This window comes from Alligator mississippiensis, chromosome 10 (assembly GCF_030867095.1).
Source record: "Alligator mississippiensis isolate rAllMis1 chromosome 10, rAllMis1, whole genome shotgun sequence".
Classification (NCBI taxonomy): Eukaryota; Metazoa; Chordata; order Crocodylia; family Alligatoridae; genus Alligator; species Alligator mississippiensis.
In genome coordinates, this window is record NC_081833.1 from 20,027,325 (window position 1) to 20,050,980 (window position 23,656).

Genomic DNA, 23,656 nt, shown 5'->3' on the forward strand with positions numbered 1-23,656 from the left:
TAAGGGCTGGGAGCTGGGTTGGGTGGGTCAACCATGGGGGGCCTGGGTAAGCGGGCGAGGGTTGGGGGGCTCATGGCCAAGCCCCCCATGCAGCATGGGGCAATGGGGAGTGGCGGGGACTGCACCCCTGCTGGGCAACAGCTGGTAAGCGGGGGCTTTTTTTTTTTTTTTTTTTTTTTAAGAGCTGGGAGCTGAGAGAGTGGGCAGGGGATGGGGCCAATTCGAAGATTTGGCCACCAAATCTCTGAATCAGATTTGGCCGAATTGTTTTGGGACAGTGATTTGAATCACTGTCCCCCAAATCGGTTGAATCTGAATCCAAAGTGAATACTAGCCGCTTTGTACAGGCCTAGAAGCTAGCACCCTTAACGACCAGCCTTTGTAACCTGGCCACTGCAACCTCCACATAAAACACTAAACCAGGCACGATCTTACCGTTTGGCATAAGTTCCACCACCATTTTTGGATAAGCAATGTTGGTACAGCCGACAGGAGTGCCACAGTACCGCTGACATTCGGAGGGCACAACACAAGCCACCACATCTGAGGAGAAGATCACAAAACAGGAAATGCCAGGGGGGTTCTATCAGCAAGTTATCCAAAAATCAAGAGAACTTCCTAAATTCATCTCTGAGGAAAACCATCAATTTGCTTAGTACCATCCTGGGCCCTCCGTTGGGGGAGGAATCCCATTTCTGTACCATTTATTTCCTGCCTGAAGGAAAAGTAGAAGTGCTATATGTGAGAAGATTAAAACTGCCCTGACAGAGCTGGAAATGGGGGCAGGATTGAAGAATGCGGGTGCTGTACAGGGCAGCATCAGTCTGAATCAAGAAAAGGCCCCCTCCCATTCTGCCCATCTGTTCTACTGCCTGCTGTTGTGTACACAGCTGGGTGTGGAAAGGAAGACAGCCTGGCACTATGCTTACACTGAACCAGCAAGCATGAGAACTTCAGGAACCTCCAGGAGCTGGGAACAGCCCTTGTGGTGACCGAAACTCCATCCCTCAGCCTGGGAGCAAAACATCAGTCATGGATGGGGGTGGTTTCCCTTCACTCAGTCAAAGCAGGAATGCTGTGACCAGTGGAGAAGTTAAGAGACAATGATAGCATTATTGAACCCTGAGCAGAGGGAAGGGAAACAGCAGGTGTCTTAATGATCTGGGTATAGAAAGCAGAAAGGGGGAAGGAAATTGGAAAGGAACAGAGAAGACAAGACCAAGGGGCACTGAGACAGTAACGAGAAGAGGCTAAAGGGGCTTGAATGCTTGATCTTACCTGTGTACAAAATCCGACTGATCATCCCAGGCATCACCATCAGGAACATTGGCAGCAGCTTCAGGTACCCACACATGATACAACCAGCCTTTACATGGGACATGTTCTTGCCGGAGAGACATCTCTGGACAATAACCTGTCAATGACACATGGACATGAAACACTCCAGGAAAGAGCTTTGTTACGCAGCCTGCCAGCTGCATCCAGATGCAATGATGCTCTTTAATCTGTGTTCCAGGAAGAGTTCTAACCAGTCCTCCTTAACAAAAAAATAAAACCCTAGAAGGGAAAAGCAGATGCATCACAAAGATAAAAGTAACAAATACTGTTAGTCCAAAATATGTTTCAAGTGTAAAACTCCCTGCCCCAACATATTAATAAGCTTAGTAGGAATCAATAAAAGGATTACATATTTGCAAAAAATGCTAAGGGGAGACAGTTACCCTCACTAGCATGCAAATATAGGTAATCAATCCACATGATATGGAGCATAGGTAGATCACCCTGCTAGGGGCTGACCAAATTCCTCACCCATTCACACAAGCCGGACAGTACTTCACAATTACAGTAGTACATATCCCCGTCTCTCCATATCCCAACATAATCATTTTGTAGACTGTGTAGACTGCTATGCCTACAGAGGAAATGGAAGAAGGAAAGGGGAAGGTCGTTCAACCTGAGGTAGGATGAGGAGAGAACTCAGCAAGTATCAGTAAGTATCTGCTCACCGTTGTATACACAAGAGATTAAAACAGCACAAATAGGAACTGTACACAGGATAGCTGGATAGGAAATTACTTTAACAGACTGACAGAGGCCCTTTTTAGCATGTAGCTAGGCTATTTAAGAGGCCTATCAAGATGCCCATATTTGAAAATTGGACACTCAAGTATCACAAGAAAGAGGGAAAACCCATCATAGAGAACATATCTCTGCCCATCACAGTATGTAAAAGGGCACGCACTTGTGCACATATGCGCATGCGCACACACATGCACGTTTCAACATAGTAGGGACTGGATCTGAATCTAAAAGCTGAAAAGAAAAATAACTTTGCTCTCAGGAGATAACAGCTACACTATGGCAGTCCTGTGTGGGGGAAAATACATTTAAAAATAAAGATCCATGAAAACTGGATTTCAGATTTTAGAACACACTGAATTTCCCAATCCAGTAGCCTTTACATTACCTGATCTGTGCACCAGTACCACAAAGCAAGGATGCTCAAACCAAAGATAAGCCCTGGCCATGGCAGGTCTCCAGTGATGGGATCTCGGAAGATGTGGAAGGAATCTGGCCGAGGGGTGTAGCACGCTGGGTTAAGGGTACCATTTGTGTATGTGAAGTTGGTTGGAATTGCATTCATATATTTCTCAACAAAAGCATTGTAGCCTCCTACTTTGTCAAATGCTGAAAAACAGAATATAAGACCATTGATAAAGATGTTAAATGGCAAAAGTCTCTGATGGAGCTGAAGAGTCCAAGAAGGAAAATTCATGCTATGGGTGCCATAAGCCTGCCCAAAATTAATCATTGTTGGCAGAAAAAAATTAAAAAATCCCCACTGTATTAAGAAAGCTCTCCTAACCAAGGTGTCAGCGTGAGTGGCTTTGCTGCTCAGACCACTATAGAGGAGCTTTACATCACTCTGCCTGACTCCACTCTCCTTCCCATGACCCATACTTAAGCTTTCCACTTTGAACAACAAGCCAAGGTGAGAGCGGCAGTAGCATAGCTAAGGGGGAAGGAGGGGTGCAAAAACAGCAATTGCTGTACTGCAAACCCAACTGCTGTTACCACAGCTGCTAGCAGCATAGCTACTGATGCTGCCCTCTGCACTGCTAAGGCCCATGGCTCACAGGAGTTCAGAGATGCCTCTGAAGAGGGAAGAAAATTATGCTTCCTAGGATTCCCTGTGATTATTTCCTTCTCTTAGGAACGCAGAACTGCAATGGACCTCTCAGGCCACTGAGCCCAGGCCTCTGACTCTGCAGCGAACCATTTATCCAAAAGTCTAAATTAAGCCTCAATTTAATTACGCAGGCTAGCTCCTTAATAATATGGCTCTATTTCATAGTATAGGCCATATTTTAATGCATAGATGGGCCTGTGGACACTTGCTCTCCCATTCTTAATCACAGAGCCCATCTCATCTGTCATGGGCAATGGGGGCAATGGAATGATATCCCTATGGCAACTACAAGACTAGCTTAAATATTTAATGTATTTGAGATGTTTTAATGCAATTTAGCAGCTAGAAACAAGAAGCAGCTGTACCATGTGATCAATCACCTTTCTGCTTAGCACTAGAAATTCATGAGCTAGTCTGACACACTGTCCTACTATAACCTTCCTGAAACAAGTTACCTTCTGGACCTCTCAATGCTTGCAACAACTCTGCCTCACCCCTCCCCACCTCCATACACAAAATATTTTATCCTTATGTGGGATGATGTCATGAATTAATTGTTGCTTTGGCAATGCAATCATGTGGATGACAAGAAGACTTGGCAATGCTATTGTCCTCTTCCAGGCAAATGCACAAAAGCAGCTGCAGTGCTACAACTGGCGACCTGATAGGACCCCACAATGCTGGACCCACTTCACTGGGACAGTAGGGCACAAGGTGTATAATTCTGGCTCTAATTCACCCAATTTACTTACCAAATCCCATGAGAATGAAGGACCCCACCAGCATGATGAAGGTCTGCAAGGTGTCTGTGTAAATCACAGCTGCAAGGCCACCTAGAGGCAAAGAAAAAGCCAAGAATAGGTGAGCTCTTCTGAAGGAGAAAGCCTCAGTAGGAATCACCTCGTTGTACTCTTATACAGTATCTCTCTCCCTCTCTCACACACACACACATTTATACACAAATCCAAATCACTTTCCACTCATATTTTCATTCCTTTCTCCTCTCTTCTCTCCCCTTTTCATCTGTCTGCATCACTCAAACTCATTTTGAAATTTGTCAGGCTGTTCCGTGCACTCACCTGTGATGGTATAAAGACCAGTAATGGCCAGCAGTATAATTATAGCCAAGTAAAGGTTTAGGCCCATGGCCAGCTGGATAAATATAGCCCCAGAGAATATGTCAGCCTAATAAAAAGAAAGGTGAAAGGTTAAGGAAGGTGGAGATAATGAGAACAATTCTGTTGCTCTAACCTATCCCTTCCCCCAAAGAACAGCACAAAAGAATAAAAACATGTGCAGAATAAAAAGAAAGCCCATCTCCTTGGTCTCCAAGGACACCTATACACGACGAAGCTCTGCTCTGATGTGTGCTAATTAGCACAGGTTGGAGCAGACTTGATTAATCAAGTCTGCTGGAGCATGCTAATTAGTGCACTCCAGGAGCCTCCATGTCACATGTACTCAGTGTCCCTGCATTTCAAAATGGCGGCAGGGGAGCTTAAAGTTAAAGTGCCCTTGCTGCCATTTTGAAGTGTGGGACGCTGAATACACATGATGATGCAGGCACTTTAATTAGAGTGCTCCAGCAGACTCGACTAATCTCTGTGAGCCACTCCAATTAAAGCGCCACCCCCCGCTGCACCCCAGAGCATGTGTATAGGTGCCCAAAGACTTGTCTTATTTTAACTGCTGGTCTCTCTCTGAAGTTCAGTGCCCAGAAATGTGGCTACAATTCATCTTAACCAAATGTGACTAGTCACCTCTCCACCCCTGTGCATTTACATATGGGGAAAAAACAACAAGAAAGCACTTAAGCCCCAGACCATGTGAACACTGATGCCCACTGACAACCTTTGTGTCATCCAGGAAGAATTATGTTCAATGACCCTTCCATTTAGCGATAAGCTACAAGTCTCTTCTCCTAGCTCCACACAGATACGTGCAGTACAACTGGTACTGGTAGTTTAGGACAACACCTTATTTTGCACAAGTTCAATGAATGCCTCAAAGTAACTGACTTGAAGGTGGCCTGCTACGAGGACATTTAGCTCTTGTAAGAGAGATGAATTTTCAGCTTTAGGATTAACACTTTATCTTGGAGGTTAGTTAGCTAAGCAGCTCCTGAGGATGAGAAAGAATTTGCCTCAGTGTGGCGTCCCCAGATGTGACATCAGGCTGGCCTACCTCAGTCCAGCTCATGCTGTACCACTGAAGGCTGTTTTGTTGAGGAGTTTGCAGCAGTGCAATAAGCTGTCCCAGTGGCAAAGAGACTGTTATGTGGATCAGACAGTGCAACCACAATCAAGTCACTGAGTTTTTGCTTCAAAGTCACTCATTCACTTTGGAAAAGCTCACCTAAAATCCCCAAACAAGCACAGCTAAAGAGGGGCTTTAGCTGTCAGCTCTACTAGAGGTCACAACAGCAAGTACTGAAGTAAAGCAGGGAGGGCCAATCCCATATTGGATCAAACCAAGGATATAAGAGAGGCTGTTCTGCATGCAATAATGTTGCTTATCACGTTTCACCTTTAAAGCTCTTTGATGTCCATAGTGTATCCTCACAGTGAGACTAGGAACTGGGTACTACTCCATTTTACAGACAAGGAAACTTAAGCAGAAAATATTTCAGTGGCAAATCCACTCCACTCCACCTCTAGCTGGGTAGGCGCTAGAGGAAGAAATCCTCTCCTGCCTACCCCTGAGAAACTACTTCATGGCTGCTATTGCAATGTTGAGACTGCAAGGCCTGACAACACCTCAGCACCGCACTCTGCAGGGTGAGGAGCGCACATGAGGGCCAGCCTGGCAGTCCTGCTCCTTTGTCAGCCATTGCCCACTTGCATGCAGAAAGCTGGAGTGGAGCAGAGCAGCACCCACACAGGGGAAATGTAACACAAGCACAGTCCCATCCTTAATTCTCCCCCACCTTCGCAATCAGTGCCCAGGGAGGCTGGGCCAGGATTTCCCAACAAGAGACTCAGAATTAGGACTAAGAGACCAGAGGTTTTAGAGCTTAATCCCATATGCTACTTGCTTAATCATCATCTGCTGTGTCTGGGAGGAGATGCCGTCTCGAACCTCAGGTGGCCGATCAGGTCATGTCCCAAAGTGCACCAGGTTTATTTTTAGCATTAGTTTAGCATGCATATATTTAAATATTAATGGCTATAAAATGATCCCACTGGGAAATATGCAGTTAATTATTTAACATTCTGAGCGATACCTTAACTCCCTTGGATTTGCTGAATTACCTTTGACGTTCACCTTTCCTATTCGCAGTTAGATAATTTACTACTGATATTTCTTTGTTTCTTCATTAACTCTTTTTTATGGATAGCATTCAAAGCTTATCGTTATTCTGAAATTAGTAAATGTTTTTCTTGCACTGCAGGACTTCACACAAGAGCCACGCACAAATACGCAGGAACTCCTAGAGAAAACTAGAAGCGACATTGGTTGTAGCTTCAATGACAACTACTGTTGTTAACAGTAGTTAAGACTACTAAGAAAAACTAAAGGAAGTTAAGAAAATGCCACAGTGCCTTAGGAGATTCAGATTTTGAATTCCTTCAGGATGTGAACAGCAATCAGTCACTTATATCGCTCATTAGATAGTCTACACCATCTTCTGGCTCAGCTTTGCTACCTGTGGTTCAGCTACACTGTTAGGAACAGCAGTAGCATCATGAATAGATAGCAGTTTCTTCAAAGCAGTTATGGGCACAACTCATGCAGATGCTCTCTAGCCCCATCTCCAGTGCTCTGCTTCCACAGAACATACCTTGGCTTCAGGAACTTAAGAGATCATGGCTCTTTCTGGGGAGCTGGTGAAGAAGCTGCCAAGCAAGACAAGAAAGGAATAAGAGCGCATAGAACAGAGAGGGAAAAAGCGAGTGGGTAGAGAGAGTCACAGCAGGAGCTCTGCATGGTGACACACAGCGGACCCATTACTAGTCTGTCATAAGAGAATGGAGACTGCCAGAAAAAACACAGGAACCGGTGCAGCCGAGTAGTCATGGAACATACATAGAGCCATGCACCCTGGATAAAGCTCTCACAATCACAAACACGTGGCATGGAGGAAGCAACACAGAAAACAGGTACCCTGAAAACAAGATCTTATACTGATGCATAAGCCTAAATTGCTGTGGGTGTCACCATGACTCAAATTCTTAGGTGTGTCAAGGTAACCACAAGTGATGAGGAAAGTCATCTTCTGGTGGTTGGCTGGCAATGATAGTAACAGGAAGGACAGGGAGGATCGGCAAAGGCAGCAGCCTGAAAGCAATATGCAAATCTGTGCAACCAACTGGTATGTCTTGACTCAGATTTTTGAGCAATGCTATGTCTCTGGCACCAGAGGGGAAGATTCCTACAGAGCTTCTTGGTATTTGCATGCCACCCTGCATACGTCACCTGCCTCAGTGCCCATACAGAACTGTAGATGTATTCACATACTAAATGAAAGTTCTAGTGTGCAGATACTGGGATCTGCTGCCCTTCTCTGTTTGCCTTATTCCAGGTGACCTGTTGGACTGACAGGCACTTGCCATGGCCACGGGCACAGTTCTGTATGCTGCCCTTGATCAGTTAATTCTGTCATGGCAACAGGCATGCCACCTGGATGAGTTAATGTGCAGAGGTCACAGTTGGACAAGCTGTAATTGGAGAGGGGCTCAGCTATAATGGCCCCATCATGGGCTGCTTTGTTGTGTTAGCTGGGCAGGACTGAGAGCGTCTCTGATGGCTATTGTAACTCAGGATGAGAACACTCAACCTATAGCCAATTAATTCAATACACTGCTGCAAATCATCTTATCCCTTTGACTTCTCTTTACAAGACACAACCCTTTTTTCCCTGCTCCAGTGCTCCCCACTTGCATCTTTCTCTACACTTACACCACTGCTTCTGCACCTCAATGTATAAGCTTTACCCAGTGACATCACTGCAGGATTTGGCCCCTTAGTGATAACATTGTTACTTGTTACCCTTGGCATACCCTGCCTACATCTCTGCTGCCTTTCCACCTCCTTTCAAACTACCCTCCCTGCCCACTTCACCCAAACTAAACTTTCTGTTGCACCACTTGCTTGGCATAATTTTGCATTTAACATTCAACAGCTATCCCTCCTTTAACAGGCAGATCCTGAAGGCTTTCCTATTCTGTGTAGTTTTTCACCTTCCCATCTTATTCCATTGCCTAAGAGGAGGGCATGCCTGCTGGAACTGACAGAAACCCCCTAAGCCAACTCAGGTCACTTCAACTGGATATCAGGGGAAATTTATATATATATTTTTATAAATATATATAATCTAGGATATAGTTAGCAAACTGATGGCCTTTTCACAATACAGCAAGAGATACAAGTTCCATACTAGGATTGCAAATCAGTTATCTATCTGGATTCATGCCACATCTATTGGAGCTGATAGAATAATATTATGCTCTGTGTTGCAAATGCTAGATTTGTGATTACAGCTGCACATAAAACCAGTTTTATTGACTGCTGCTCACTGAAAGAAATGCAAGAGCAAACCCAGTGTGTGGACTTCTTCCAAGTCCCAGCCTGTTTAATTTATAATCCTTGTGAGGGTCAGTTATCACAAGGGTGTGAGATCTGAGAGCAACTGTTTTACCTTAAATTGCACTATTATCACTCAGCTCCCATTTGGGGGGCAAAGAGTAACCTTGCATAGCAACTGCAGGAAAACAACAGCCCCGGGTCTGCCTGGACTCTGGACTAGGCTGGAGTCTTGTTAGTTTCAAAAGGTGTGGAAAATCATAGCTCCCTTTACTCTTGCACTGCACCCTCCTGAGATGCACTTCATAGCACCAGCTGATCAACAGAAAGGTTCTCTTCTCTTTCCTTCTCATTCAGTCCTCCCTTCTCCTCACATTTACCCACTCTCTTTTCTAACTGCTCCTCATTCATTCTCTTCTTTCCACAGTGCTAAAAGGTTATTGTTTATGGCAGAGGAGGGTAATGGAAAAGATGAGGATGAAGGTGAGAAAAAAAAAAAAACACCTCATACTCCTTGCATATGAAAGGGTCTTGGTTTCCCCGGCTTGAAGGCAAAGAGAATTATAAACTTAAGATGGCAAGGAGGCCTATTGCCCAGATGATGCTCAAAACAAAGTGTGGATGGGTGGTCCTGGGAAACAAGCAGCACTTGTTACCCTCTGGAGAAGAGAAGCAGAAAAGGGGGTGACACAGTCTAATAGCTTGCAACCTTCTCATCAGTCTCTATCACTGATTCCTGAAATGGAGTATACGGTATGCAGTACAAGACTCCCACTATCCCGACCTATTCCAGAAGGAAGCACATGTGAAAAAGAAGCCCTAAAAAAAAAAGAGAAATCATAACAAGCATCTAGGAAAAAAAGCTTCCCCTTGGATATTCCAGAATTTCCACTACTAAATGGAAGTAACAACATGGAAACACATTTTTACCAGCCTAAGTTAAGCCAAGGACACTGAATGAGAACCAAAAGAGCCAGGCACGTAGAAATGGGTCATGTGTGGGTGCAGAATAATTTAAACTTGAGCTTCTCTCTCTCAGGCCAGTATACAGTAGAAGTGGGGAAAACTGGAAAAGTGTAACTCACCGAGATCTTGGTGAAAATATAAAGGAGCAGAGAAAGCACTGACAGGTAGACTTGAATCCGTTTGCCACCAAATCGCTTCCTGAGATACTCCGGCATTGTCACCACCTGTGGAAAGAGAGAATTCATGATAGGGCAATGTTTCCCAACCAGTGTGCCATGGCACAACAGTGTGCTGTCAGAAATGAACTGGTGTGCTGTGGAACTTTGCCATGGCAATGAGCTACAATAGGTATGAGGATAGGGAAGGTCTTAACAAGTGTGCCATGGAAAATTATTATTAATTTAAGTGTGCCTTAGGCTGGAAAAGGTTGGGAAACACAGACATAACTTCAGATAGTTTCTGCTGCCCAGATATTACAGAAATGAGGGCCCCAGAGGTGCAGGAGGAAGAAAAAAACCTGCAAGAATTGGGGAGAGACACAGAAGAGGGCCTTTGTACATGCCACAAAATTGGCCTTTAAAGTGGGTTAAATGCCCTTTTTCACCACTTTAATGGCATTGCTGTTTGTATGCTCAGCAGTGTATTGCACTTCAAATGACTTGGTACATAGCGAGATAACACACCTCCGAGGTGCTTTAGTTTGCTACCTAACAAAGTGCAACAGTGCACGGAGTGCTGGAAGCCGATGTGCTTGGGGCTTGGCAGGCCCTGCACAGCTCAGGGGCTGTGGGTCCCAGTGACAGCCTGTGCAGGCAGGCTGCACTGAAGAAAGGAAAAAAAAAATGTTTAAAAAATCAGCAAGCCTGATTTTTTTTCCTTCCTGGACCCTGCCTGCCTGAGCTGTGAGGGGGCCCAGTGCTTCCCTCTGCAGCTGCAGCACCCCCCAGGACTGCCCAGGCCAGGTGCTGCCTGGGGGGCTCCCGCACAGCTCAGGGACTTCTCGGCCCACCAGCAGCTCACCTCCCCCCACCCCCGGCTCCCCAAGCCTCCTGCCACCAAAAAGGCAAGTAACGATTGGGCCGCTATCCTTGTGTACATGCCATGGGGTTTTAGTTCAGTTTAATTCTCCCTAAATTGATGCAGTATTTTTAAAAACCTACCATTTCAATTTAGGGAGAACTAAACCAAATTAAAACCCCGTGGTGTGTACAAGCAGCCAGAGAATTCCCAATCTTCCCCATGCAAAGATCTCAAAGCCAGAAGAACCTCCCTGTCCAAATACATGTATATGTCACTGGTACAGATCATATCTCCAACTTGCAAGTCTCTTGCCATTGAGAATGGTTTTCTGATGGTGCTAGACCCCACACACAATAGGGTGAGAAATAAATAGTAACACAGGGTACAAAGATGGGCAAAAAATATATATTTGTGCTTACCCCAGCCTTGATGTAGATGGGTACAAACACCCAGCCAAGAACGACCACAAATATCAGGGCCTGAACAAAAAAGATCAGCTGAATTAAGCCTCTTAACCTCTTACCAGCACTCCCTGTTGAAGCCAAATATCAGGCTGCATGTTAATGATACTGCTACAGCAAACAGAACCATGGCCAGTGCAAGACCCTTGTCCTCATTCCCTCTGTTCTGCTTGCATTTTACAGCTGAAACTCAAAGGGATGGGATCCTGACTGTAGTTAAGTCAATGGGAGTTTTACCACTGACTTGAAATGGGGCTAGGATTTCACTAGAATCCAACAGAATCCCCCAAGGAAGTCTCCGCTGGGACTTACTGAAGTATGAAGATTGATTCAACACTTACCCTTTGCCTGTGTATGGGGAAAATACATATGCAGTGTCTCAGCACAGGTCTTAAGAGTTTCCCTCTCTTGCAGATCCCCTACCAACACTCAGCCTGACTATAGTGTGGGCTCTTGAATTTCAATCACTGCTTCATCTAGCTTTACTCAGTAAAGATCTGTGAAAGTTAAAATGCCAGCAGCCCTCTAGAGGCTGTTCTGTACCCAGCACAGACATTCTAAGGATGCCACCCATGTCCCCTTTTCCAGTCCCTTGATCCAGTCTCCCAGCAGCCACCACTCTAGGAAACATTCTCTCCCCAAATCCAAGTACGCTTTGATCATCTCTGCCAGCCAGGATGTTAGGCAGCAGAGTTTCCCTCAGCAGATTAGCTTGCTTCCATACTGCAGCAGACTAAAGACTGGCAGAGAAGCCATTACTTCTTGCAGAGGCTAAAGATCCAAGAGAAAAACTATACTTCCCCCATCACCACCAGGGTCACAGTAACCTGCTCCCCCAGGCTATCAGGGGCTGTTGATTTAAATGTGTGCCACTTACATTCCACTCGAATCCTCCTGTGGCAATTCCAGCAGCTGCTCCTGTTCCTGCCAGGCCCACAAAATGCCCACTGCCAATGTTACTGGCAAACAGAGAAGCACCAATCTGAAAACAGAAAGAACATGAGATCTTAGCCGAGTTCTTCAAGTCAGGCCCTGGCTAAAACGGCCACTCCATTTGGAAAAACATCTTGGGAACAAAACAAAACTTGCTTAGCTGTTGTCCTTTCTGTCCGTCTGTCGTTGCCATGGGATCCGAGTGCTTGGCAGCCACCACCTCCCTGACAGCTTTGAAGACTCCCTCCCACATCAACACACATGCACACAAATGTAACCATCATATTTGCAAGCAACGGAAACCAAGTAGGATGTTGCATATTAAATCAGCCAAGTGGACACTGCTAGAGGATAATCCTTCCTCTCCTAAAAATAAGCATGCTGCATGTTGCTCATGAATCTCTGCAAAACTTCATTAACTGTCATCTGGGTCATATATTCCAAAATGAGCAGCCAATGCCCTTGGCCAAAACCCTTGGCAGCTTGGACTGATGTGATATGTTGACCCTGCTCCAGGAGTGATTCTAGCCCACATCAAGAAAATTAGATATAATCAAACAAAAGATGCTTAAGCCATATGGCCAGCTTGCATCTCCAGTGGGAGATGCACCCCTTTTGGAGATGGCTTGCTTTGGTCAAGGGAACATTAAAGCATTATTGGATTGGATTAAAGCGTTAAAGTGCAAATTAAAACATTATTGGATTACAGGAGATGGCACATATGCAAGATCAAGATTATGCCTAAAATCTCATTCTTCATCAAGTACTGCAAAGAGACAATGGGAGAAGATGGAGAGAAAAAGCCGTGAACATAATTTCCCTGAACTGAAGCACAAAACTGTAATCTATTATAAGGTCAGGAATTTATATCTGGGTGTGAGAAACTTGAGTGGGAAAATACTTTGAGATGGACTTGGATACTGCAAGCAGAGGATACACAGGAGATGAAGTGGTTCTGAGATGAAAAGGGAACTCTTATTTGTTTTCAAATCCTATAAGAACAGCAGAAAGGATAACTGCAAAAAGAGGAGAGAAGTAAAGAAAGAAGGTATGGAGGATAGCTGAGCTGAGCTCTGCTGAACAGTTTTCTCCCACTCTTTGGTATCAGATACAATAATCATAGCTTAAATGTACTGAAGACTTATCATGATGAAGGATCCTGAAGTACTTTAAAAATACATATAATTCAGACTGCGCCCAGAGTCACTGTATGCGATACACTCTCCATCCTCATTCACTAGTTGCAGTCAGTTGGTCTAAGGTTCTACAATCCTTGTAAAAGGGAGAGCAATTCACTATCTGCAAATGAGTGGGAAGTTGTAGTGCCCCGATGAACAAGAAGTGGGGAAGAGGCAAGACTTCTCATTCCTTTAGCGTTATAGGAAATCATCAGGCATCACAAAAAAATAAATTATCTTTCTAGGAGCACAAGCAGTCACACCCATGTCCTCACAGTGCTTGTTTGCAATTCCTGGGGATAACATGGAGCTTTCAGCATAGAAATTAGACTCTGAAAATTAGGCTCATAACTAGTAAATCCATGTGAGAGCCAGAAAGGCATTAGCAGCCTTTGGCTCATGCTTCTTAATGACAAGATAGCTCTCTCTCCCACACTTTAAATGCAAGATATATTCAGCAAGTAAAACTAAGCACAAAACATTATAATTTCTTTCCCCATTCTCACTTTTCTTCCTAGCAATCTTATGCTTTCCTCAGGCTCCAGTACCTTTGTGAAGGGACAAATCTCCTGGAATACCAAATTTCTGCTCTGCTTACTCCTGGAGTTCCCCATACTTTTCAAAAGGCAATCAGCCCTATCCTGTTTGTGACACCAAGTATTTCCACAATAATGTTTTGTGATATAACAAACAATTGTATCAGCAAATGAGTCAAAGAGAAAGACTATAAAGAAGAGTAAGAGGGTGAATTCCATCACCTGTTTGTTCCAATAGGAATGATTTTTGATGCAACACACAGTAGTGGTGAATGAGTCAAAGAAAAAGATTGGATAGATTATAAAAAAAGAAAGCCCTTTCCCGAGGCCACAAGGGCAAATTCATTGTCCCCACCTACACTTAATCCTGGGTTTTCCCTTTGCTGTTCCACCCAGACGTGGCTATGGAAATTAATTAAACGCTATCTTCCTCTAGCTCAGTGAGTATGTCCAAGTAATGCAGTTCTCAACCAGTATGGGGACATTGCATTCCAGTTTCTGGGAAGCTCACAGCATTCGCAAGGTCACTGGGAATTACAGATGTGCACACCACTGCCTAGAATTGGACCCAATAGGACATGCTTAGTTTTCACTGGTCTCAGATGCCACTTCCTTTAGCAGGAACAGGAACATGGTCTATAGGAAGACAATAGTAACCACATTTTTTAAAAAAGGAGGCAATAGTCTCATCACCAGTAGCCATAGATTACAGCTGAAGAGGGAAGGGTGCTGAGCATGTATGGATCTTATTTATCAAAACTTTATTTTTGTATTTGGGCAGAAGGCTGTCTTGGTTTCACTGCTCTGTCAGCTGTTGTCCACTGCTTCACCTGTGGATGAATTATTAAACCTCATTCTGAGTTATTAGGAATGCAATCACTAGAAATTATTAACTACATTATTCTCCAGTTCTCACTGAATGAGTTCCTGCTTCTGGCCTGAAGGCTTGAAATGCACCTTAAGCAGCTCTAAGTAATGAAAGCAGCCAGCTAAGGACCCAGAAAACTGACAGCTCCAAGTAGAATGGTGGGAGTGCCTCTGAACTTGGGTTGTTTGTCTGGAGTGAAGCTGGGACTGTTTCTGTGCAAAAAGATTTGTATTTTCTTCATCAAACTTCCAAGAAAATACACAGCCAAATGGAAACCCATGCAATCAGGATAACAAACATGAAGAAGCAGCAGTGTAAGCATATAAGTATATTGGCTTCTGCTTCTGTAGTTTTTTGACACAGGGAAGACCCACTAGCACGTACTAACTACAAATGCAATCTAAAACCATGTTTTCAGTGATTCATACATCCATTAATGTACATATATTTACATAAAGTATTTATACATCACACACACTGAGGTGGGGGGAAGCTTTTTTTTTTTTTTTTTTTTTTTAACTCAGAGGTGTAGAAATATGTTGGCAAGAAGAATGCACTTCATTCAAAAGCTTGTCTAAGTCTATTCCAACCATGCAATTGGTCAAATAGAAGATATCACCCACAACAGCCCTTGACTCTCCAGTCCTTTTGTAAATTGTGGCAAGAAAAGCTACAAGGGGGTTACCTAATGCTTTGCAGTACCTATTATAGCTACTCTCATTAAGCAAGTGCCTAGTGAGTTCTGCTTAACCCTTGCCATTGGGATTTTTGAAGGAGCTAGACTCGCGTAAGCTGTTTTAAAATGTCAGCCTTGTTCTAGACACAAATATACTCAACAGCACTGAGCCTTGGAGACCTAGAGAGAAAGTAGACCTTAAGCTTTGGATTATATGAGATAGGACTGAATACTGAATTCCCCCAATCTGAATTGATAGTGCCTGTAATAGATCCCCAGTTGCAATAGCCAAAGGATTCTGACCCATTTCCCAGATTGCTCCATATTACCACTAACATCTTTCCTTCCTTACAGGTGCAGTATTGCAGTTGCAAGGCCCTATGTTATTAAGAGGAGCAGTCAGGCCAGTTTTTTTATGACCTTGCTGACACAGGTAAAGTAAGTCAGAGGAAGTGGTTCTCCTCACTTCCATGCCCTTGCTGACTTGACCTGAGGTTCATGACGTGGAGCCCTGTGGATGCAGTTGCTTAGCTGCTAAGGGAATTCCAAGGAAACAGTTGTTTTTACCAGTTTGTGCAGCCTCCACCAGGCAACTCCATAACTATATCTTCCAAAGGATGGGCTGAAGGCAGGAAGGCTCACAAAGATAAAGGTCAAACAGGCAGGGGGGAAATGGATGAAAAAAGAAAGATATGGTAGGAAGAGGGAAGATGAAAAATGAGGGAAAGGGGAAGGACTGCTAAAGTTGAAAGCAGAGGGCAATAAAGTGAGATGGGAAGGGAGAGGTTAGGGCTAGAGATCCAAGAATATTATAACTTCTCTTAAAATCCTTTGACAGGTCATTTTTGACAGGGGTTTGGTTAATCTAACTGAAGGCTGCAGGTAGATTAAAGTTACAGTTCATTTTCTCTGTGTTATTCATTAATCTATTCCCCTACTGTTTTCATTACCTTTTTGATCAGAAAAGTCCTGATTGTCATTGCCCCCCCTCCCGCCCTAAGTCTCATGGGACTCTGTGAATCCTACCTTTTGTGCAGCAGCCTAAGTGAATACATTCTTGGTCTCTGGTGTTTGATCTTTTCCTTAGCTCATGGTGGGTCTCTGTAGAGGTGACTACTCTTGGGGAAGGACACTGCTTTCTTTATTCTACTCCTTTGGGGCACACACATACATGCATGAATCCCCTGCTCTCTGCACCTTTAGCCACTCTGGAAAACCTACAGAGTGCTTAGTGCCATCCTGTGCAATGCTTAATTTCTCTGCTCAGTATCTCTTCCAAAATAGGAGAAATCAGTTCAATTTCAATTTAATACATGCATTCCTCTCCTTATATTTCAAAATTACTATTCACTACATTTTTCCAGAGGCTGTATTGTTCAGCTATTTATGCCCAGCAGCCACTACTTTTATGCCGTTCTAACAGTTATTCCTGAAGAAGAGCAGATTAGGGTCTATTGTTTCTTCGTGCACCAAAGTACCCTTTAATGTAGTTGATGAGCAGAGATATGTCCCCACACTTTTACTGTTGTGCATTTTTATTTCCAGGGCCCTGTCAATACTGGGTGATGTACCACATACCAAAGATATCAGAATACCGGTTTGTCCAGTATCAGGTATATCCCTCCCTATGTCCATAAGACAATGCAACACTTTCAGCTGTTATCTGACTGAACTCCTCACCCCTCCAGCTTGCAAAAGAAGAAATAATTCAGTGTCCATGGTCCAGGGTTTCATAGTTAGCTTTATAAGAATGCCACAATCAGTTTTCTGTATTTTAAGAGACTTTTAGAGCCGTGTGTGCTCTTTCGGTACATCTATAGCTGGTTTTTCATTTAGGATTGCTCTCAGGGTGCTTAAAACAGGACTATGAGAAGCTGCAGCTTTCATTACTGATGGAAATGCACTGGGTCAGTATGTAAGAACTTGATGTACAGGACCTTCACTAGCTACTGAAGTTACCGAATCCATTTCATACTTAGTACAATGTCACTACAAAAGCATGAATTGGGCCCACGGATGGGATGGAACAACCTCACATGGACCCAGTTTTGTTAAATGTTGGGCACCACTAATTTCAATTGACATCAAGATTTGAGCCAAACATTTGAAGCAAAATTGGTAGGTTCTGCCCAGTGCAACTGTATTTACCCTATTTTGCTAACAAACAAATCATCTGGCTTGTGCCCACACACAAGTATCAGAAGCAGGATTTTACCTCTCTTCTTCTGATTGCTGGCTCTCATCTAACCTGCCAGAACACAGCTTTCTTACAATGACTATAATCCCTTTCCTGTTCTTGTTAGGAATAAATCCTGGACAAATTGCCACTGACAAACATCCATTTATGTGGAGTCAACAAAGCAAAAGAACAATTCACTGTCCTGCTCTCTCCTCTTTTTACTCTCCCAGCTTATCCTTGAGGCCACTGAGTATAACAATATAGCATGTTACAACTGAAAATATACAATGGGAAATGTCTTGGAAGGGTTTAATTGCTTCCTCCTTCCCTATTTGAGAAAGCAACCAGTCACATCACCACATCTCATCACCCTGAAAGCAAAAGTAGCAAATCTGATAAAATGTGAAGAGTGTGTTTATTTGGACTTCGGAAACTCAACATTTCCTGGGAATACCCTCAGGTCATAATCACACTTAGCACAGCCCAAGGATGAAAGCAGGAAGTGGCATTTCTTTGTAATCACATTATGTAAGTCACTGTTCTCAACACTATGTTGATTTTTATTTTGTTTTATTTTTCTAGATTTTTTTCTTGGTTTCCTAACCCCAGCCATTTGCCCTGGGTGACCAGAGTCCTGCTCAGACTCTAAAACCTGTAAAAGTATTTTTTGGAATCACTTTTACACAAGATAAGATCTCCAGGATGGTATGCTGGCATGAGTATTTAACTTCAGGGCTTGAGTGTTTGCCATTTCTGTTTTTCTCTTTGCTACTACCTGGAAGGATGAAGAGAAAGATTTGTTTTTATGTTCTGGGAAGGTCCCTAGGTGTTCCAAAATGAGGGATTAGAAAGATGGTTTTAGAATGCACAGTGGATTAGATCCTCTATTGCAATAAACTCACAGCATTAGGGGAGGCAAAGATAACCCTAAGAGATATTCCAGGAGCCACAAAGATGCCCTCTGGCCTCTGCTATGCCTCCCACCTGAAAAAGGTGTGTGGGTGATGTTAAACACTGGGGGATTCCCTGCACTGGGGGAGTTTCCAGCTAATTCTTGCAGGCTGACCCTTTAGAGTGAGGACCTGGCTCAGGGATTTTTCTGCATGCAGATACAGGCCTAATTCTCCACTGTTTTATAATGTGTCCTCACCTCCAGCTGCATAAGAGTCCTGTTTTGTTGTCACTGTTCAGGGGCATAAACATTTACCAGGATGAAAAGCAGTGGAGAATCAGGCCCAGGACATGTATTGTCAGGATCAGACAATGGCAGTGTTATCCTGCATCAGTGTCTTCATTCAATCGATCAACAATTAGCTGTATGTTTTGTAAAGAGGAAATCATTTTCATTAAAATAATTCTAAAATTCTCCCTTTCCAACTGATTTGTACCAGGACTTGAATTTTCTTAGTCTTAGCCTATCCAATGAGATCATCCTTCTGCTGGAAAATACAATGCTCCATCTTTTAAATGGCAGCTCTAATTCCACTGAAAGGCAGGCAACAGTCTGAAGCACCACAGGCAGTGATGTAGACTTCTGTAAACTACTTTTAAAACCTCTGTATTTTTATTTCTCCAAGGCCCCAATCCTGCAGCTGTGTAGATTGGTAGATCCCTGCATCAAGTCCCACTAAAATGGAATAGTCTACCTGCATGGATCTGATCAATGGATTGGAGCTAGGTATTGTAACCAGATTTTTCCTCCAAGGCAGCCTACAACAATGAACACAAAAGTCCCATGTTAGTGACACCCAGGCAAGGAATCACATTTGAGAAGGTTTCTAAGCATCCGTTTAGATCAGTTGGTTAGGGTGTCGAGTTAAGGCTGTAAGTTCAAGCCCCTTATGGGCCACAAGATCTTTCCTGCCTCAGGCAGAGGGTTTGATTAGATGACCCCTTGAAGTCCCTTCCAACCCTACATTTCTATTATTTTATGATCTGCAAGGAAGTTTCATTTAAATAGGGACAGGGTAGTCTTGGAGGAGATGGCACTGGGCTTACTCAGGAGACTTATCAGGTGCAGTTAGAGTAACCTTGAGCAAGCCACTTCACTTGTGCATGACTCAATTTTTCCTAGGCCTAAAACAAGGACAGTGATACTTGCCTTCCTCTGGAAAGCATTTGGGATCTATGAAACAAACGTTCTAAGTAAAAGTTAGGTATTATCTTCAATATAAACTATGACCTATTCACTATTTAAAATGTTCCACTGTTTTCTCCATGGAGCAGTTGACTTCATGAAGCAAAGGACTGCAGTGCTTAGCACCAAAGCGATAGAACAGCCGAAGAGGCTATGCCTCCACATCACACCTCGGCATGAGTCAGACTCTTAGTGGAAAACTTTGATTGTGTCCAAAAGAAGTCTTAAAACACTCAGTCACCTGCAGCATGGAGTTAAGCATGAACTAACCTACCTGAGCATTTACACTACTGTTTGCAGCATGCTTTGTGTTGCTGTGGCTGGATTATTACAGGAACTCCTAATTAGTCAGATTAAACCTACTTCTTGCTTGTCTACAGTATACTGCAGTCACGGCAGTTCCTACAGCTTCTAAGCACCCCATTGCTATGTCTGGATTGGAAGTATAATAATATTACCTGCACACACATAAAGACATACATACATAGTACATAATGAAAACTCACCGGCCACCACACCATGCTCCTCCCTGCCAAGAAGAATCCACCCACTGTTCCTCGGTTGGTTGAGTACATAGCCTGCAAGACAAAATGATTAGATACATTTTGAACTACATTTGAACACTTCAATTTTCATTATGGCTGGCCTGCAAAACCAATGCTAAATACTGGACATGTTAAAAGACAATAAGAACATGATGCAAGAAACACATCATTATGCCAAGGGTTATGCTTGCAAACTCATATAAGCACTCCTTTCAGGCGAGTAGTCTCCTTGATGTTAGGCCCCCAAAAAGCCAGTGTTGCAGTAGACAACATATAGCCAGCCTCCTTTTTCCTCAAAGGATGGACCAATCTTCTGTAGGAATCCGCTATCCAGTTCTGATGATACTACCAATATACCCATGCTCCACTTGTCAGTATTTCTGCATTTCCACAGAGTGGACAGGTAAGAATGATAGCCCTCAATCTCATTTTAGATCTGACAGGAATGGATTTTACAAGGAATTTTCCTCAAAGTTTTAACAAGTCTTCATCCAAAGCCATTTGTAAACAATGTGTTCCCCATGCTTTCAAAAGACCTTGGTTCCTACCCATACAGGGGACATATCTGAGCCAAAGCAAGCCAGATCCCTGATCCTGATATAGAAGCAAAGAAGTAAATAAAACCCAGTTACACTTCACTACTCAAAATAGTTGAACCAATATTTATCAGCATTGCCAGAGAGAGGCAACCTGTCAAAGCTATTCAGATATTAGAAACTGTAGTGCCTCAGTGTCCGATACGCCTCTTCTGCTCCTGGGAGTTCAGTATTACAGAGGTTGACTACAAACTTCTAGGCAGATTGTGCTTTAACATCCAAGCCTGGCTCCTTCACCAAACTGCCCAGTATCCCGGGGGAGGGTGTATGCTACATCATTCTTTAGTGGAGACTTCAGATCATGCTTGGAGGGAAAGAAGGGTATAAGGCACAGAAAGGTCTCTCATATACTCTGACCCTTGACAACCACTGAACTACTGCTTACAAAAGTTTATACATCATTGATTTAGTTAGTTTATAAGGTGCAAACCTACCCTGCCTCTTGCCGAAAGAGTACACCAGCCAAAACTAATGGCCATTTTGCATCACCAAAGTGGTAACCAAACACTAATGTGTGTCCCTCCATAGTTTATCACGTCTCAAAACTCTTCCAGGCTGCTCAAGTGGAAGATTTTGCCTGCCGTTGCCTACTTACTCTGCGACATGGCCTGTGAGGTTTTTTGGAGGTAGCAAAGGCCACTGAGGAAGGAGCAAGTTTCCCTGACTCAGTCCTTTAGCTGTCAGCTCTTTTCTCAGAGAAGACAGTTTGAGTTCTCCTCAGACAGGATATCTGTTCCCAAGAGTGACACTCAAGTGTTTTCCACTAAAGCACCATCATAGCAAATACTATCTGCCCTCTACCTTTGAACCCTGCAGTATCTAGAGTTACTTTAATGGGGCAGTATCTCTCCTTTACCTGTTAGGTGCAAAAATATGTATTTTTTCAAAGATAAGTCACAAAAAATGACTGATCCACACTTCCTGGGCAAGGAGGAGGAGACAGAATTTTACTTGGACGTTAAACAAAGATGACCACAGCACCAGCAGCATTTGCACTAACTGAGGCTGGGTCTTCCTGCAACCATCTGCCTGTGCTTTCCATTCATTTTGCATACATCCTGCAGCACTTCCCAGTGGCCATCTGCCACTCTATTGCCATTCCATGACACCTTGACTTCCATCCCAGTCACAATTACTTACAACACAAAACAGTACTTACATGACCTTCCTATCCCAGCAGCCCCCCCTACAATCTCCATTCATCCACAGTCTCCATTCAGCCCACTGCCCACCCCACTATCACACACACTCTCATGGAAACATCCTGTGCTCCATCGTATTAGATCTTATCCATCCACCCCTGCTATCATCCCATCCCTAGTTCATTTCCCCCTTCTTCCTTACAAGGACCTTTCTCTAGCGCAAGCCCCATCTATCACCCATCTCCCTGACATCTTGATACTCCCCCTCCTCTGCCCTTAGCCTAAACGGCAGCTGTCCTCTCTTTGAACTATCATCTTGCCGTCACTCCTACTGTCATCCTCACTCCAGGGACTGATGTCCCCAAGGAAATGCATCATAATTCCAACCCATACACCCTCAAACCATCCTTCCAAAGAAGCAGCAGGTAATTTATACAACTATAACTTCAGTTTATAAAGCCATTCCCTTTAAACTCAATAACATATTCTATGTAACAAAAGAAAATCCAAACATACCCATAATCCCACTGCCAGGACTACCACAAAATAAATGACTATGACAGAGATGTCTGCAGGATTATTGATCTTGTAGGTGGAATCCATTCTGCCTGCTTTTCTGGTTCCCTTCTTTCTCCTCTTCTTATATTTCGTTTGCAGACTTCAGGTTAATGATAAACTTCCTTCGCCCCTCTCCGTCTTGTATAATATATAACTTTGATTCACTTATTTCTATCAGGTACAAGTTGAAACTGGTGCTTTTCCTTGATCTGTGATTTCCTCCAAAGAAACTGTTCCCTGTTACAGATGCGGCAGATCGCAGAGCCAAAAGTCCTGAGTTCACTTTCCCTGCCAAAGGTGCTCAGAGTTTCAGCACCTAAGAGCAGGTTCATAAGAAGGCGTGATCAATGGAAGGAGTGGCTTGCCCACAATAAACCCAGTGTATTCACCTCACTGCTTTTGAATACTCCTTTCTGGAGCTGTTGTTCCTGTAAAGCTGGTCATGGAACACGTTGTTCACTTGAGGGCAGGATGCTTGCTAATTACCAACCCCAAAGGAGGAGTGACCTGACACAGGGAAATCCCAGGGGTCCGGGAACTGAGACTCCTCCTGTGCCATTCCCTATCCCAGCATGAATAAACACTAGAGTTGCAGCTGTATATTTCTGAGTAGAAGGTATTAGGAAGCTGCTTTGATTTCTCACATGTGGACATTTACTGAGATGCATCTGAGATACAAAGCTGAGATCCAGAAGTGAACCCTTCCAGAGATTAACAGAGAGAGACTAGCAGAGATGTCAGACTAACACACCTATCTACCTCCCTCTGCCTTCAGAGTTTGGGATGCTCAGGTGTAGGGTTTGGGATCTGCCTACTGCGACTACCCACATAGCTTCACTTCACATTCGAAGGACCCCAAAGTTCAGTGGTGCGTGGATTGGGACCCATCTCCAGTGATTTATTCATTCTTAGACTTCACAATTAGACCAAGCAAAATGACCTGACAAATGGGAACTCAAAGATGTGAGGCCAGCTGCAACTAGTTCTCCCTCAATATGACAGGAAATCAAGGGTCTCAATTGGATAACTCATTTGCCTGTACACCAATGAGGCAGTACACCTCCTTGGAGACCGACATTGGCTCCAAGAAAGAGTGGCTTGAAGCCCTCTGGGTCAAACTATTGGGGGGGGGGGGAGAGCATGGTGAG

At 43.8% G+C, this 23,656-nt stretch overlaps 1 protein-coding gene across 1 annotated transcript in view; it reads right to left on the minus strand.

The window, feature by feature from the left end:
* The window catches only part of SLC5A1 (solute carrier family 5 member 1), a 32,667-nt gene extending 9,841 nt beyond the window's left edge, over positions 1-22,826 (minus strand). Inside the window, exons 1-10 of the mRNA XM_006266971.4 lie at positions 22,467-22,826; positions 20,174-20,245; positions 12,038-12,142; positions 11,119-11,178; positions 9,799-9,903; positions 4,270-4,375; positions 3,943-4,023; positions 2,468-2,688; positions 1,279-1,414; positions 436-543 (exon numbers count right to left, since the gene is read on the minus strand). Coding sequence (XP_006267033.2) covers positions 436-543; positions 1,279-1,414; positions 2,468-2,688; positions 3,943-4,023; positions 4,270-4,375; positions 9,799-9,903; positions 11,119-11,178; positions 12,038-12,142; positions 20,174-20,245; positions 22,467-22,553 — 1,081 coding nt within the window. The 5' untranslated portion in view covers positions 22,554-22,826. The remainder of the gene's footprint in view (positions 1-435; positions 544-1,278; positions 1,415-2,467; positions 2,689-3,942; positions 4,024-4,269; positions 4,376-9,798; positions 9,904-11,118; positions 11,179-12,037; positions 12,143-20,173; positions 20,246-22,466) is intronic.
* Between the last annotated feature and the right edge of the window lie 830 nt (positions 22,827-23,656).